General features: G+C 37.6%; 1 protein-coding gene across 6 annotated transcripts in view; it reads right to left on the bottom strand.

Annotated features, from left to right (window-relative positions):
- LOC114153062 (ryanodine receptor 1-like) overlaps positions 1–14902 on the bottom strand; it is a 49352-nt gene that overhangs the window by 13805 nt on the left and 20645 nt on the right. For 2 of the 6 annotated variants that reach the window (XM_028031327.1, XM_028031330.1), the window contains exons 53-81: positions 14570–14733; positions 14398–14476; positions 14140–14229; positions 13901–14041; positions 13746–13823; positions 13592–13667; positions 13377–13500; positions 12808–12923; positions 12609–12676; positions 12412–12533; positions 12230–12279; positions 12018–12078; positions 11795–11921; positions 11594–11705; positions 11415–11496; positions 11131–11261; positions 10722–11042; positions 10391–10631; positions 10223–10310; positions 10033–10125; positions 8873–8887; positions 4588–4758; positions 4444–4503; positions 4193–4327; positions 3960–4072; positions 3789–3885; positions 3601–3713; positions 3446–3497; positions 3257–3349 (exon numbers count right to left, since the gene is read on the bottom strand). In XM_028031327.1, coding sequence (XP_027887128.1) covers positions 3257–3349; positions 3446–3497; positions 3601–3713; positions 3789–3885; positions 3960–4072; positions 4193–4327; positions 4444–4503; positions 4588–4758; positions 8873–8887; positions 10033–10125; positions 10223–10310; positions 10391–10631; positions 10722–11042; positions 11131–11261; positions 11415–11496; positions 11594–11705; positions 11795–11921; positions 12018–12078; positions 12230–12279; positions 12412–12533; positions 12609–12676; positions 12808–12923; positions 13377–13500; positions 13592–13667; positions 13746–13823; positions 13901–14041; positions 14140–14229; positions 14398–14476; positions 14570–14733 — 3213 coding nt within the window. The remainder of the gene's footprint in view (positions 1–3256; positions 3350–3445; positions 3498–3600; positions 3714–3788; positions 3886–3959; positions 4073–4192; positions 4328–4443; positions 4504–4587; positions 4759–8872; positions 8888–10032; positions 10126–10222; positions 10311–10390; positions 10632–10721; positions 11043–11130; positions 11262–11414; positions 11497–11593; positions 11706–11794; positions 11922–12017; positions 12079–12229; positions 12280–12411; positions 12534–12608; positions 12677–12807; positions 12924–13376; positions 13501–13591; positions 13668–13745; positions 13824–13900; positions 14042–14139; positions 14230–14397; positions 14477–14569; positions 14734–14902) is intronic. The other 4 variants (XM_028031329.1, XM_028031332.1, XM_028031328.1 and 1 more) reach the window with 3 other exon arrangements.

The raw sequence follows: 14902 nt of genomic DNA, 5'->3' as shown, positions 1-14902 counted from the left end.
TTGAACCTTCATGAAAAAAAATCAAATGTTCTAACATTAGTAAAATATAATAATCAATATGGTATATTACTTAAGCCACAAAGAGGGTTTACTTTTTAGTAAATCAACATGTTTTGATATTTCAATGGTAATTTTATGCACAGTTGTCATACCTACTTGGAGTAGGAGAAAAAGAAAAGATAGTTTTTGCCATTTTAAAGAAGCTAGACTCCACTTTTGTAGTATTTCTAGAGGACAGTAAATTGTGGGGTTTTACACCAAGTCCCTTTAGACAGATGCATTGAAAAATAATGTTGTGTATTTATTTTCTATTTCTTTTTTTAATCACAAGGGGCTAAACTCTTAACTGCAGCAGATGGCAGCCAGAGTGACATCAGTTTAAAGAATCAGAACATATGATGGAGCACTCAAAGCAGTGGAGGAGTTTAGAAATTTATAATGTTTCATTCACTTAAGCTTAGGTTTAAGGATTAACACCGTTAAGATTGCATTTTTTCTGTTACTGCCCTAACCATGGTTTAAACTTGCACTGATTATGAAGGTTTCTTCACAATTCTTAAAATGTAAAAACTGTTTTGACTGCCTTTGAATGCTACAAATTCCCACAATCCTGCTAAAAAAAGACCTGGATTGTTGATCACTATAATTAGTTATTTTTCATTTACAGTACTAATGTTTCCTTACATGCATCATTAGGAATTATCACTACTACTTCAAAGTGTCTGTCTCCTACACACATACTCATAGCTCAGTTCATTAGTAAAGGATCTGTTACACTAATTCTTCACGTTTGCTGGCTTGAGCAAGCGTTGGACTACAGGAAATGACCCCACTGATTTGGCACATCGCCCCAGTATCGTTTCCAAAGTATCTCAGTTGCAGGAACTCTGCAAATAAGATGTTTTGGACAGAGGCTAACAACCACCCACTGACTTCCCCCTTTATTGGCATTTCATGGTAATGCTTCAATTAAGAAATACATCAATGACAACATAAAGAGGTATTATTTTTACGTTGAAATAAAATGACATGTGCAAGAAGACAATGGCTGTCAAATGAAAGTCCTGAATTTAGAGAACATTCATCTGCTCAACCAATTCACAAATAATTTTAGAAAACCTTTGATCCCACCCTCCCTTACCTCCCAGCACCACCCTCCCACCCACATACATTTAGTTGTGCTCTACCCACTATGTGTCGTGCGACCTGAGAGTTACGCTCGTGCTCGTGTCACCGACAGTCTAGTGATATCGAATTGCTCTAGGATTTTTGTGTGCTAACTTTTGAAAGCGTGACTGCATGAACAGACTGCCAATCGTGATGCGTGTGCTATTCTGGCTTTCACTGTAGTCAGTTTGCTATGTGAGTGGGGGAAGGGAGCATTGGTCAGTAGCATCCAGTCAGTAAGACAGGTGTTATGAAGGTGAGGGACATTACATGGAGCAGTGGAAGAAGCAAAAGAGAGAAAGACAACAGACAGCAATATAAACTGGGAGGAATGACATTGTCCTTGACCTGCCATAACGGCATCTTGAGATATTTTTAACAATCAAATAGTCTTAAAAAGCTCTGACTTGAGGAATGTCTTACTCCCCAGTTTGCAGTAAGCATTTAGAAATATTTAAAAGCCGTTTTTGGATTCATAAACATTTTAGTTGTGTAAAATGATACATCCTGACGAAGCACAAAAATGCCCAAAGGAAACAGAGATAGTGGAGCTTGCAAGGTCAGCACAGGGTGAACAAATGAGTGCACAGCCTCAGATGGAAAGGAGTGATAGTCTGCTCAGAAACAGCTGGAGTTGCACATTAATATTGCATATTATCTCCACCAAAAAAACATTTAATTTTTACTCTCTTATTCTTACTCTTTGCTTTAATATTTTACCTTTAAAATAAGGTAGGACTGTAAAGGTTAATTGCATACAAAGTTTATTGCAGTTTTAAGAAAAAAAATATGTATGCAATAATAATGTAGAAGATTATTATGATGAAAATATTTATATTAATTTGAGTTACACTGCTGAAACGTTACTATGCCCTTACAGATTTTTTGCCTTTTTGGTTGCATTTAAATGTTTCAGATCATCAACAAATTAAATATTAGGTACTTGAGTAAATACAAAGAATTATTCTTCAAAATATTGATTACATTCCTTTAGGGATAAAAGAAATTCAAGCCAAATCCACTTCACATGTGAAAAGTAATCCCCTCCTCCATTACGCTCTTCTTGCTTAAACATGAAGTAGTAAACAATTTTTCTCTGTCAGTAATTGCACTCATTCCTGGGAAAATGCATATGTGGAGTGTAAATAAAACCTGTCTTTATGTTCTATAAAAATTATTTGTTGCCCTTTCTGTACTTCCTGTGGCTGTATCAACCACGTCTTTTTTTCTTTCCTAAGTCTCATCTAGTTGCATGGACCTGGTATGAAAACACCAGACTTGATTCCTCAGTCTTGCATTCGCAGTCACCTCCTTTGAATGCCATCTCTGTTGTCGCTTAGGCAACATTTGTTTTTCCGAACCCTACACCTTTGAGCATTTTGTCCTCATTCCAGCCTGAATCAGAACTGTTATTAAACATTTATTTTCTGGGATGTTTATTTTTTATTTAGGCTAGAGGCAAAAGGATCTCAAAAAACTAAGAAACCAGAAACAAAGTCATTAGTATCTGTCCATCTTGAAAGTGTCACAAAACTGTTTCCAGCAAACCACTGTGACCACTATGGCCATATAGAAAAAACTAGGAACACTGATGATCCTTTCCAGAGTTGGCTGGCCTACAAAATTTTTTCAAGGGATGATAAAAATACATAAACAGTTTTTGATGATCTGAAATATTCAAAAGAAACTGAGCTAAAACAGAAGAAATCTGAACATTCAACACTGTTGTTAGACCCAATCCAGGTTTAGGCCATGAAAAAATAGATGTACTAACAAACTCTTTGAAATGGTGTACGCCACATCAAACTACCTAAGAAGCTGCTTTAAAGTAAAATCAAATCTAATGTTTTGTTTTTGAAACTGAGATACTGGTAAAAAAAAAAAAAGGACATCTGGATTGGAGCTTTGTGATTGCTGAGTTAGGTAATGAATGAAGCAGAGCCGACAAAAAGCACATAAAGATAACAAGACGGGACAGAGAGAAAGAGATGTGGTTGTGACGTAAATGCTCCAATGATGAGTTCACTCGATGCATTGAAAGCTACCGCTCCGCCGTGTTCCTGGTCCCTAGCCCCTGGTCGCCCATTACCAGTTCTGACTGTCGCACCTCAAAGGACATCTCATCTTCAGATTGTTCCATCATTTCCTCTGCCATTTCTTCTTCTTCACCAATATGGCAACTCTAATATAAAGACAGAGTGAAAAGTCATTTCAACCGTACAATAAACAGGATGCCAAATATCAAATCTTGCAGCTGGGATCTCACGTGAGAACGTACCTTTGCCATAATGTCTGCATATGCCATATACAGATGATCTGTATCGAGTTTGCTGAAATTGAAAGAAGAGACAACAATCCTATGAGAGCATTTTGCCACAGTCGTGGTTTAACGCTCTTCATATTATTAATTGTGTTTGGTTGGACCTGCCTGACCTCTTTTCTGTCAGCGCTGTTCGACTGAAGTGAAGAATAAGCTGGTGAAGGGGATCTGGTTTGGTTTCCCTCTCATGTTCTTCTTCCTCTGCTTCTTCCTGCTCCATCGCTTTCTAGACGTCACAGGAAAACAAATGTAAGAGAAAATCTGAGAAAATCTGGATGTAGATGAAGGAAATGTTACTCACAGATAAATCATCTATCATCCTGTCCTCAAATGAGCAACCCTCAGTTTGAATCCAGTTGCGCTTGTATCCCTCCAGGAACATGTTTGAAGCTCTGTGCCTGGAAGGAATGTTAGCAGTCATAAATGTTGAACTCCATTCAGTACATATCCACGGTACGTGTGGCTTTCTCACCTTGCAATGTTGTACAGTGGTGTCATTCTGAAGCAGGCCACCACAGCTCTGCGTCTCTGCTTAGACAGCAACTTGTGCCACACCATCTTCTTGGATTTAAAAGGATGCTCCGTCTTGCAGAGACAGAAACATTTTGGTGTTTACTTTTCCTACTAATGTTCCTTCCTATCTACTTATCTGTGGTTGAGATACATAATTTACATTTGCCATATTACTGGTTCTCTTGTGCTTACCACTTCAAGATGGTAGAGGACAGCAGAGACCTCCTGTACTCGCTTGACAACTTTCACTGGAGCATCAGCATCTTCAGCCTTTCCTGCCATCTCTTTGTAAAGGGCCATCTGCCAGCGCATGGAGGGGTTGTCCACCTTTTTACACAAAAACAGGCCACAAACATTTCTGAGATGTGATCTGTCTGATTACCTAGAATCTTGACTCGTCTGTAAAACTTGACCCTGCTGTGTTAACGGGTCAGATATTACACCTTGCCCTGAAGATGGAGGTTGTTCTGCAGGAACTCTCTTACTTCTTCATCTGTGTCTCTCTGTTAAGTGAAACAAAAATGAATTAGCAACAAATAACTATCTTCAAAACCAAATATTTACTATACCAAATGAAGAAACGTTACTAAAGAGTAGCGGATTTTGGCCAAGTTGATGAGCTCCTGATCAGCAGGAGAGCACATGTTGAGACCGATGGGCAGCATCTTCTTCAAAGCAGCAACAATAAGCGACGTCTGAACAGAGTAGCGATCTCCACGTTTCTTCTTCTTGGTGCGCTCAGTGTCTGAGCCTCCACCCTGGGAACAGGAACGACAACAAACCAAAAGCATTCACAATATTCCGTAAAATCTTACAGGTGCAACACCTGGATATGCGCTCTTATTAGTCATATATACAATGTTCTAGAATACAGAAAATAACAAAACGTATTATTTAGATTAGAGTGTATTACAAAATCTAATTGAGTGTGTAAGCTTTGGCCTGTATTGCATTCATAAGACTTAAAAGCATGTTTTTGAGCACAACTAATTTACAAATACAAAGTATTCACTCTTTTGATCCTATCTACATCCATCAGTATCTTTTAATGGGAGCGTTTGTTCACTGGATCTCTCCTGCAGCCTATGCAGCAGAGTCAGATTTATATAAAGAACAAATTACACACAGGTAGCTTCTGAAGGTGAGGCATTGCACTTTTCCAGAGGTGCACTCAAATGTGAGTGAATAGAAATTCACACCAAAGTTTTTACGTTTTTATGACTAAAAAAGTCAAAGCTGTATCCTTTTAATTTTACTCTCATATGCTACTCTTTTACCACACATATCAATAAAATACATTTAAGTTTGTAGTGATCCCTTGATCATTTCAGCAAAACTTGAAATGATTGCTTTTACAAGGCAATGAAGAACATGAAAGTTGTGCAAATAATAGTAGAAATACCTAGCTTACATGATTAAGGATCCTTGCATAGATATACCTATCATGCTTAGCTGAAATATTACACTTGAGCATGAATTTCAAATTACAATCTTTTAGTTCAGACTGATAAACTGGGGGCCTAGAGAAAATTAGAGGAAAGGAAATGTGACATCACTGCCTTAGGGCAGTGGCTGAAAAAAATGGGTCTTATTAAAACAGGTGAAATAACAATTACAGCATGCAATAAATATATTCCACTCAGGCGAGGAAACAGTAAGCATTCTGTGAACACTGTTACTTGTCATGTTTGTTAAGAGTTAAAATATCAGATGGCGTTAAGAGAATAAAACTGTTATTATGGTTAAATCTATTTGCTGCATGCAGTTAAACTGTCAAACATCTGTTTGGGGTTTTTATCACTTTACATGCCTCAAACTCCGACTTTGTTTTTGTGAAAGCTCAGTTCTTCTGTTAGCTGCTCTTTCTGGATTCCTCAAAGGTGGACAAATTGATGCGAGAGTTTACTGTGTTGAATGTGAAAGTACTTCATGGTAAGAATATTTATCTTTCAAAATGCACGCTCCTTAAAAAGACTGAGGCTATCCATCTTTGAAGCAGAAATAAAACTACAACAAAAGGCAGAGACTGCTCCCATTTGAAGGCTGCAAAACAACACAATATGTGAATTCAGTCTGGCTAGTTGGCTGAGTGAGCTTTTACCCAGTGAAGAACATTAAGCAAAAATAGTTTTTAATAAAATTGAAGATGCAACAAGTATTGGCACCAATGCTATTTTTGTTTTGTATTAGCCTTTTTTGCCACTAAGACAGCAACAAGTTCTTTGTCACATTTCAGGTTGACGTTTACAGATAGAGAGATCTTTCTCTGTTCTTGCTTTGCAAGTTTTCTATAAGATTTAGGTGTAAGGACTGGAATAGCCATGGATAATGGTTGATTTTGGATCCTTTGATTCTGGAACTTTCTTACTTTTTTTTAGCATCTCTCTAAATACAAAAATCAGAATCTGATTTATTGGTCAGGATTGTGAAGAGACACAATGTGGATGTGCTAAAAGCATGCAGTGAGTTTGAGTTGTTTTAATCTGTTGGTTGACAGTGGAAACTTTAGGTAATGGGCTACTTTTTCCTAACAATATCAGCACAACATAAAAAATACTACATAGTGACTAAGACAAAATAGGCCTTTATTTCATTATTTCACATAATTTTTATAACCAGGAGAAACAGAAAGTTGTGGATCACTAATTAAAGGTTCCTTGAAACTATATTATAAAAGATAAATTTTAACGCTTTTTACACATCTTTACTATGGGTGACAATAAATGTTGCATCTAAAGTAGTTATAGTATAGCGAGTAAATTGCTGCATTGTGTGTGCAATGTGTGCATATATAAGTTTTTCATTAAAAAGACAAATTTTAAGCGTAATTTCACACAAATACTGAAATCAAAAGCAAAATGAATTTCTTTCATTACACATACTCTTCAGAGATTTTGCTCTATAACACATAAAACAACTGATCATTCTCTGCTAACTAAGGTAATATCCACTACTAATAGCAAATGCTATTAAGTAAAACATATATTTATGTTACATAGGAGTGGTTTAGAGGGTGCAAACAATTTAGGGAATTTATAAAATAAGTGTGAATTAATGTTTTAGTTAGGTTCATGGTCATTTTAATTTTAAGGGGGAACCCAACAAGTGTGAGAAAAACCTACTTCAGTGACATTAAGCATCAAACCATGTATTAGTCTGCAAACTAATAAGTCTAAAGGAAACTGAGCCAAAATGTGCTGTGGCATTTTTAGGGAGGAGAAAAGAAAGAGCACAGAGAAGACTAACATCGTCCCCTAGAGGCGAAAAGCTACATTACGAAAACATACAGCTCAACCACCCATCAATAAAAATAAAAAAAATAAGAAAATAAAAAAGGCAAACAAAAAGTCTCCAACTCAACTATGATGAAATAAAAGAGCAAACTCAGTGAGAGGATGATGGCACTGTTCTTTCATGGCCTCAATAGGATCCATGTGAAGACCAGTGCCATGAGCCTGTCTCTACAGATGTTTACTTTCATCAAGCGCCTCCAGACTCCCCTCCACACACACTGGCAGGACTGGGAATGGCCCACAGGCCTGCCCCTCTGTCCTGGGATCCACTGAGAATGTCAGCATGTAACTTGTGATCATTTATCACCAATTCTCTATATGGGCAAATATGTTCACAAGTTAAAGCAGTTAGACATGTCTCTTTGTATGAACCATACACATGTTTATGTGTGTTTCTGTAAGTATGACCAAATGCAGAGCTGGCCCAAGGCAAATGTGAACTAAGCTGCTTAGTAAAACCTCCAGCGTGAAAACGGGGGCCTTCAAGCCCTTAAACTGAAACCCAGAAAATAGATCTCAAACATTACATTTTCCTTTACTTAACTTTTCAAATTCAATTTCAAAGATTTTAAATTCTTCTTGATCTAAACATATTGAGGATTTAAGAGGAAAAAACTCTAAAGGTTTGTTGTTGCTAGTTTTATAATTTCAGTTGCTTGTGTCTGTGCTAAAGTCACATTGTATGGACATATTGTAGTTTCAAATTAACCAACATAGGGAACACTTAGTACTTAGGAAAATAACTTTGATCTCTTATTTTTTTCTTTAAAATTGCTTATGGAGCTTGAAGACGTTACCACAAAAGCGTATGCATTGAATCCATACACTTTTTATAGAGGAATCATATTAGTGGTAAATAGTATTTCATTTTTTAAATTAAACCTGAACAACCGTGGTTAGTGGGATATGTTTGTCTTCAAATGGCTTAAGAGTGTAGTAAAATTTAACCTGTATGCTGCACATAGACAAATGATACATAAAAGTCAATATTTCCCCTGAGCCTTGGCATGTCAAAGGCCGATTAAAAAGCACCCAGCCTTACATAGGGTAAAAATCAGAAAAATATCGGAGGGCTTTTTTCTCCTTTATGACTCAAGAGTAAATTTGCAATAGGGTGATGCCCAAAAGCATAAAAGTCAATATTTTGGCAATATTTTCACATAACTAAGAGTTACTTTTAAAAAATATCCCAAGCCACTAAACATTTCTTATACAGAATTAGAAATTAGCATTATTGTAGTTTTGAGCAGAACTAAGGTTTTGTTTTAAATACTTATGGAGAAAAAAAACAGAAAAAATGTATCTGTTTAGCTTTAATACCTTCCATTGCTATGAACTCTGGCCCTGTAGGGCTGTGAAATAAAATTGGGCCCCCTTTATCAAATTCTGCTTATGGCCCCACACAATCTTGGATCAGCTCTGTCTAAATAAAAGCACCAGTGTGCACATTTATCTGTGTATGGATTACACGTGAATGCAGATTAGATGTGCCAGTGTGCTGGAGGGGTTGATGAAAATTTTCCCCAAAAGTGAGGTGCCATGCGGTCAGCACAGCGGTCGTGCAGAAAAAAAGTCTAACCTCTGTGTCACCGCCCTGGAAACCCAGCCGCAACCCAAAGGAAGAGGACAGCCAGAGAGAGAATATTGTTAACACAACTGCTACTCTTAAGAAAAATGGGAACTAAAATACAAGCCTTAAGAAATTACAGCAAACTACATCACATTCCACCGAGCCCCGCGGACAGGATTATTGAAAAATATACCATAAGGGAAACCAGATATACTATAAACACATATATTTTTAAATACGTGCCAAATAAAACTTTTTTCATTTTTTTAAAGAAGCTGTTACATACGCCAAAGACACCCATCTGCTCTTTGAATGGTTTCAATATGGTTTTCTTGAGATAAGAAACTCATCAACTCATGATGAAGAAATATTTACTTTTGGGAAAATGCTTCATTTTTAATCTCACCAAATGACTAAGTGCAGAAATCTAAAGTCATTGTCTTCTGTTTAGTTTAGTTGATCAGTATTGCCATTAAATATACTATTTAAATAGTACTTGTACAGAGCTTTAAGTGGCACCACATATAGATAAGGATATTCAGGTATTTAACTACAAACCGTAAGGCAAAAAATCTGTTAAATTTGGATACAACAAAATTATTCCTTTGTTATCAGAAAATTTCACTGCAGCTTTGTTTAGGAGTATCAAAAAACTATAAAATGCAGAAAAAGGAGATAGTACAAGAGGCTGCAAATCCAAACTTGTTTGTAATTTTCAAAAACTACTTTTTGTATTGATAACAAGATCGTAATCAACGTAATCTGTTGCTTTAGCTTAGTCGTCAAGTTCCCAGCTGAAGTGGAAAATCATTGATGTCTAGTTAAATTAAATTAAACAGAACATTTTCCCCGAAGCAAATGTCTCATGATCAGGCAAAAAATAGCTTCATCATTTTTGGATCAAGATATGATGAGTTATACTTTCTCCTAATAACAGACTGATGTTCACATCATCACAAGAAACCACACAAAAATTCAACATCCATATTTTTACTACAGCTTATTGTTGACCAACAGTCAATGTCAGAAAATGGTTATAGATGTTAAAAAATTCTAAAAGAACAAAAGACATCTACACAAAAACGCAAAAGTATATGTTCAATGCCAATAACAGTGACAGAAATGCCTAAAATGAGATTTAGCAGTACAGTAAGACTGCAATCGCTCACCTTGCTCATTTTGCTTTTGCTGTCAGCAGTGAGGAATGACATGTTATTGATCTCATTCATCACAACAAAGTTCTGTTCTTCTCGCTTGAAGTTCTACAAAGTAGAAAGCAAAGAGAGCAAGCAACGTCTGATTAAGGAAGTTAACTTTCCAACTGATATTTGTTTTCAAAGGCAAGATGAACAAACTCACATGGGATTTGGACCAGAAAATAAAGACTTCTCCAACCATTCGGAAAAGTTCTTCTGCATCTGGATCAGGGCAGGTCAACCACCTCGCTCTGTAGCAGAACAAGACAAGATGGAATAAGTAAGTACCCTGGTTAAGAGGCTGTAAATGATGGTGGTCATTTTCTTTTACCTGTTGTTGTCCACATAGCGAATAAGTAGAGGATAGAGGGCATACAAGTCTCTACAGAGCACAGCAAACTCATCGCGTATTGTCCCATCTTCCTCATCCCCCTCTGATTTCCCCTCCATCCGCAAATGATCCTCTTCAGCCACCACCTTTGACGTCCGTTTCTTCAACTTTTCCATCGTTGGAATGAAGTGGGACTTCAGCATCTCTGGCTTTGCTCTGCTCACAATGGGCTGCGAAAACACTAGCAGAGAAAACAAATTGTGCCATTTCATTTGAGCAAGAAGACTAACTCAGGAATACACGGCTTGGCAGTAAGTTACCCAGTGCTCACCAGCCAATCTCTTCATCCAGGAGGCTTCATCAATACCCAGATTGTTGACTACAATTTTCATGATGCTTCCCAGAAGTTGATTCAGGTGTTCTGAAGTGACTTCGGTGCAGAGTTGACCCTCCACCTCAGGAAAGTTTTCAGGTCCTCTCTCCCACCACCGTGGCAGGTAGTTGCACAGCATGGGCAGAGTGATTTCAATGACGTGAGGCATCTCAGTATAGCGGGCCCCCGACTCTGCCAAGTCTCCAATCTCCTTTAGCAGAAGGTCCAGCGGTGGGATGTCAGGACATAACTCCTGAACCGCATTGGGAAGACCCAGGACTTTGCACAAAAAGGGATGAAAGAAAACCCAGGAACAAGGCATTGCAGAGCAGGAACATACGTGAATAAACATTGATTTTAAACTCACTAGATCTCTCCCTTGGTGTCTTTGTGGTGTACACAGAAAAAGCGTTGAATTCATTTAGATGAGGCTCTAAGTAGGCCACTGGCATTGCAGCAGCAAGATGAGCCAGACATTCCCCAAGAGCTGGTCTTTGCCTGTTTACAAAAAAAGACAACTTGATGCCAACACAATCATGCTTCTCTACTCTCAAATTCCCAGAATTTCTAGTCAATTCACAGTGCAGGAAATACTAAAGAGTGCTGTATTCCTTATTACTATAGCATCTGTGTGAGAAAAGGTTAAGTTACCTCTCAACATGTGGGTTCTTGACCGTCCCAACTGAGTAGATGCTACACATGATTCTATAACAGGAAATCTGCAGATCATCCACTGTGTGCAAGTAACCAGAGAGAGAGAGACAGCAGATTCAGGTCAAATAATACACTAAATGCAAAGAAATGAACAGAAATTTGAGGAAACAACTCACGCATGACATCATCTCCAAAGAGATGCTGAGCAACGTGATCAAACAGGGAGGTAAGCACAGGCAGCAGGGCAATGGTTGTGTAGTTGATATTCTGGGAAACGCCTTTCACTTGCTATCATGGACAAGGCAGATGTTATTTTGAATTTAGATTTAATTCCAGTGTTTAATTTCTTTGCATAATTTGTTTCAAACTTTATGTACCTGATTGCCTTTGGACACTTTGCCCAGTTTGAGGTTCTCCACCATCTTCTCCACATCGTCGGCCGCACTCTCGAAGAATGACCGCAAGCCTGCTTTCACAATCTCAGGACCTGATTTCATCACAGTCCTAAAAAAATGCAGTAAGAACATGTCACAACAGAAATTTCAAAGAGTAAGAATAAATGCACATTCTTGTTGAAAGTTGTTTTAAGAAGCAGCTAACCTTGCATCCAGCGACCGGGCCAATATGTGAAGACAGTTAACTATTGCAGAAGCATCCGTTCCTACAGAAACAAACGCAGGTTGTATTATAAAATTTTGATACACACTAACCATGCAAGCTTTTAGTTGAAGTCATCCAGGTTAGAGTAAAAGGAGGTCTCCACAGTCAGAGGGAACCAAAAGACTCAGAAATAGTCTTATGAGAAATCTTACCAAAGAGAGAAACTCTGTGCCTCACCAAAGCAGCCATTTTACAGAAGATACTATGATAAGCAGGAAAAAAAGTAAAGGAAGAGATAAATCCAAGAAAAAGGACATGCATAAAGAAATTAAGGTCATTTAGAAAAAAGAATTCAAAGCAAATATTTGCCCACTAGAACAATGGGAGAACTTACCTCGCAATCATCTCCTTCTCCTTATTAGAAGAATGGCCACCACTGCCCAGAACTTTTGCAGGTGTTGATAAGAAGTAAAGGCAGTGATTTTTGAAGTACTGGTTGATTAAAGGCATCAATATCTACAAAAGTGTTTTTTTTTAGATTAGTACTACAAAGAGATTTAGCCTTTAAAATTATTTTCTCACAGGCTTTACCTTAGCAAAGAATTTGATTTCTTGCTCATGAGGAGACTTTTCTACTCGTCCACTGCTCACCACAGCCTCTGCAAAACATAGTACAAAATATCACATTAGCACTGGCTTAACAAATCTAGATTCGGTTTATTCTTAGTGCCTCACAGATTTTTAACATGTGACATTAATACATTTCTTTTGCACTTTTGCCCCACAGTACCGAGATGAGCAATGAACTCCTGGGCTATTTCCATCCATTTCAACAGCTTCTGCAGGAAGCCATAAGCAAATCTCTTTTCAATAGACGATATCTCGGACTCCATGTCTTTCATGCCCCTGAACACAGACAGAGGTAACATATTTACACTTTCTTTGTTTTATGTGAACACACACTTGCCTTAGATCAATGCATAAAAGGAAAGTGGAAAATTCAGAGATCTTCCTCTGTATGCTGCAATTTGTGGAAAATGACAAAAGGTTTGTGAGTTGTGCTGTTGTGGAAAAAATAACTTTCTACCCAAACATCCATTTTTTACCAAGAGACCAAACCAGTATTTATGTTGTTTCTGATATTTGTACACTTAAACAAGTATTTAATTTGCTTAAATTTCCTATTACCAAAGTTTGATTAAAAAAAGTCAGCTTTGGTCTTTGGAACGGCCAGGAGAAAAGACTAGATCTATTAGGACTGCACAATTAAATCACAGAACATAAAAAAACAATAACTGATGTAAAAAATATAATTCCCTGCTCCTTATAACCAGCACCCTAGATTTTTTATTTTTTTACCTCGTGACAGCATATCCATTAAGTTGCAGGAACTTGAGCAACTCGTAAGCCTTCTCTCGGTCTCTGGCCTTTTCCTTCGCTGTCAGAGTGTCATAAGGCACCAGCAGAGGATGTGTCCCACCTCCTACAAAAGCAATCCCACAACCAAAGAGAAATGAGGAAAAGCTCCATCTTCAATATTAAAATATAATATAGCAGCAGATTTTTTTTTTTACCTTTTCCTTGGAGCTCTAACTTTTTCTTTCGTCCCCAGGTGTTGTGATAATTTTCGGCCAGTTGCTCTGCCATTGACTGTGTTCAAATGTGAGCTGTTATTATTGACTATAAATTGAGATAAAGGCAGGCATTGTTAAATTTTCACTGCCATACCTGCAGATCTCTTGAAAGAGCCATGTGTGAGATGTCAATAGGCTGTGGACTATAGCCGTGGCTCGGGTCATAAGTTGCCTGTAACAGAAAGATAATCTTATAACATATAAGTAGCGCTGCAACATAAAGTGTCGAGACATAAAAGACCTTCAAACCTGGGCAGTCTGGGAAATTTTTCTAGAAGCTGCCTTCTTCTTCTCTGACTCCTCTTCCTCTCTAGCTTTTTCTATGTTCCATTCCCATGCCAGCATGGCTTTTATCGACTCTTTGATCGGCCAGCGGTAGATCTCTTTGTCCTTTGCAAACAATGAATAAATAAAAATCAGCCTCACATGAAGAGGAGAATGTGAACCATTGCAGGTTGATATGAAACAACCTGCAATGGACAGCCTACCTTCTCTGAGAAGGTTTTGTATGGTCTGAGCATGGGATGGGTCTTTGCATTCTCATCCAACACCTCTCCATATGACCAGTTATTTTGAATCTGCAACACAGAAGACAAACTGCATCATTTATTGTTAGAAAGAGAATTGATTTCTGTGGTTATCATATCGGCTACAATCAAAGAAGTTTATTGTGTTGGTTCTGAATTGGTATAATGGATATAATGGGTATAATGGAAACTAAGCAAGCTGATAGGAACATGTCTTGCCTTTTCAAAAGCCCATTTATCATGGGTGTATTCAGCATATCTGTTGATAAAGGGATCCAGTCTTTCAGGGATAATGGTGCTATTGTTGGAGGCAAGAAATCAGAGAAAATTTAGCTATAATATTAAAACAACTGAAAAATGTGTTCATCAAGCAGATTCAGAAAATATTTACTTTGTGGTCTCAACTGGTTTGGGATCAAAGTTTCCCTCTGCATCTACTGATGCCTTTTTCTCTGTTTTGGAGGAGTAGCTGGCATCCACATAATCTGGAGGAATGGCTCCAGCAATGGCACAGAGGCAGGGCATTGAGATCTTGAAAATTTCAGCATCAAATTTCTGGAATGATTAATGACAATATGTTACAGTATTAACAGACACTTGCAGCTAATGCATTTGAGCATGTGTACATCAAGAACTTTTTAACTTTTTCTCATGTAAGAGCCATTAATACCAGTTTGTGTTGTGTAACATGAGAAAATTTGAAGAAGTTCATATTTTGGCAGTT

This window comes from Xiphophorus couchianus, chromosome 11 (assembly GCF_001444195.1).
Source record: "Xiphophorus couchianus chromosome 11, X_couchianus-1.0, whole genome shotgun sequence".
Taxonomy (NCBI): domain Eukaryota; kingdom Metazoa; phylum Chordata; class Actinopteri; order Cyprinodontiformes; family Poeciliidae; genus Xiphophorus; species Xiphophorus couchianus.
Note: the sequence above shows the minus strand (reverse complement) of the source record. Positions and strands in the feature narration are given on the sequence as shown.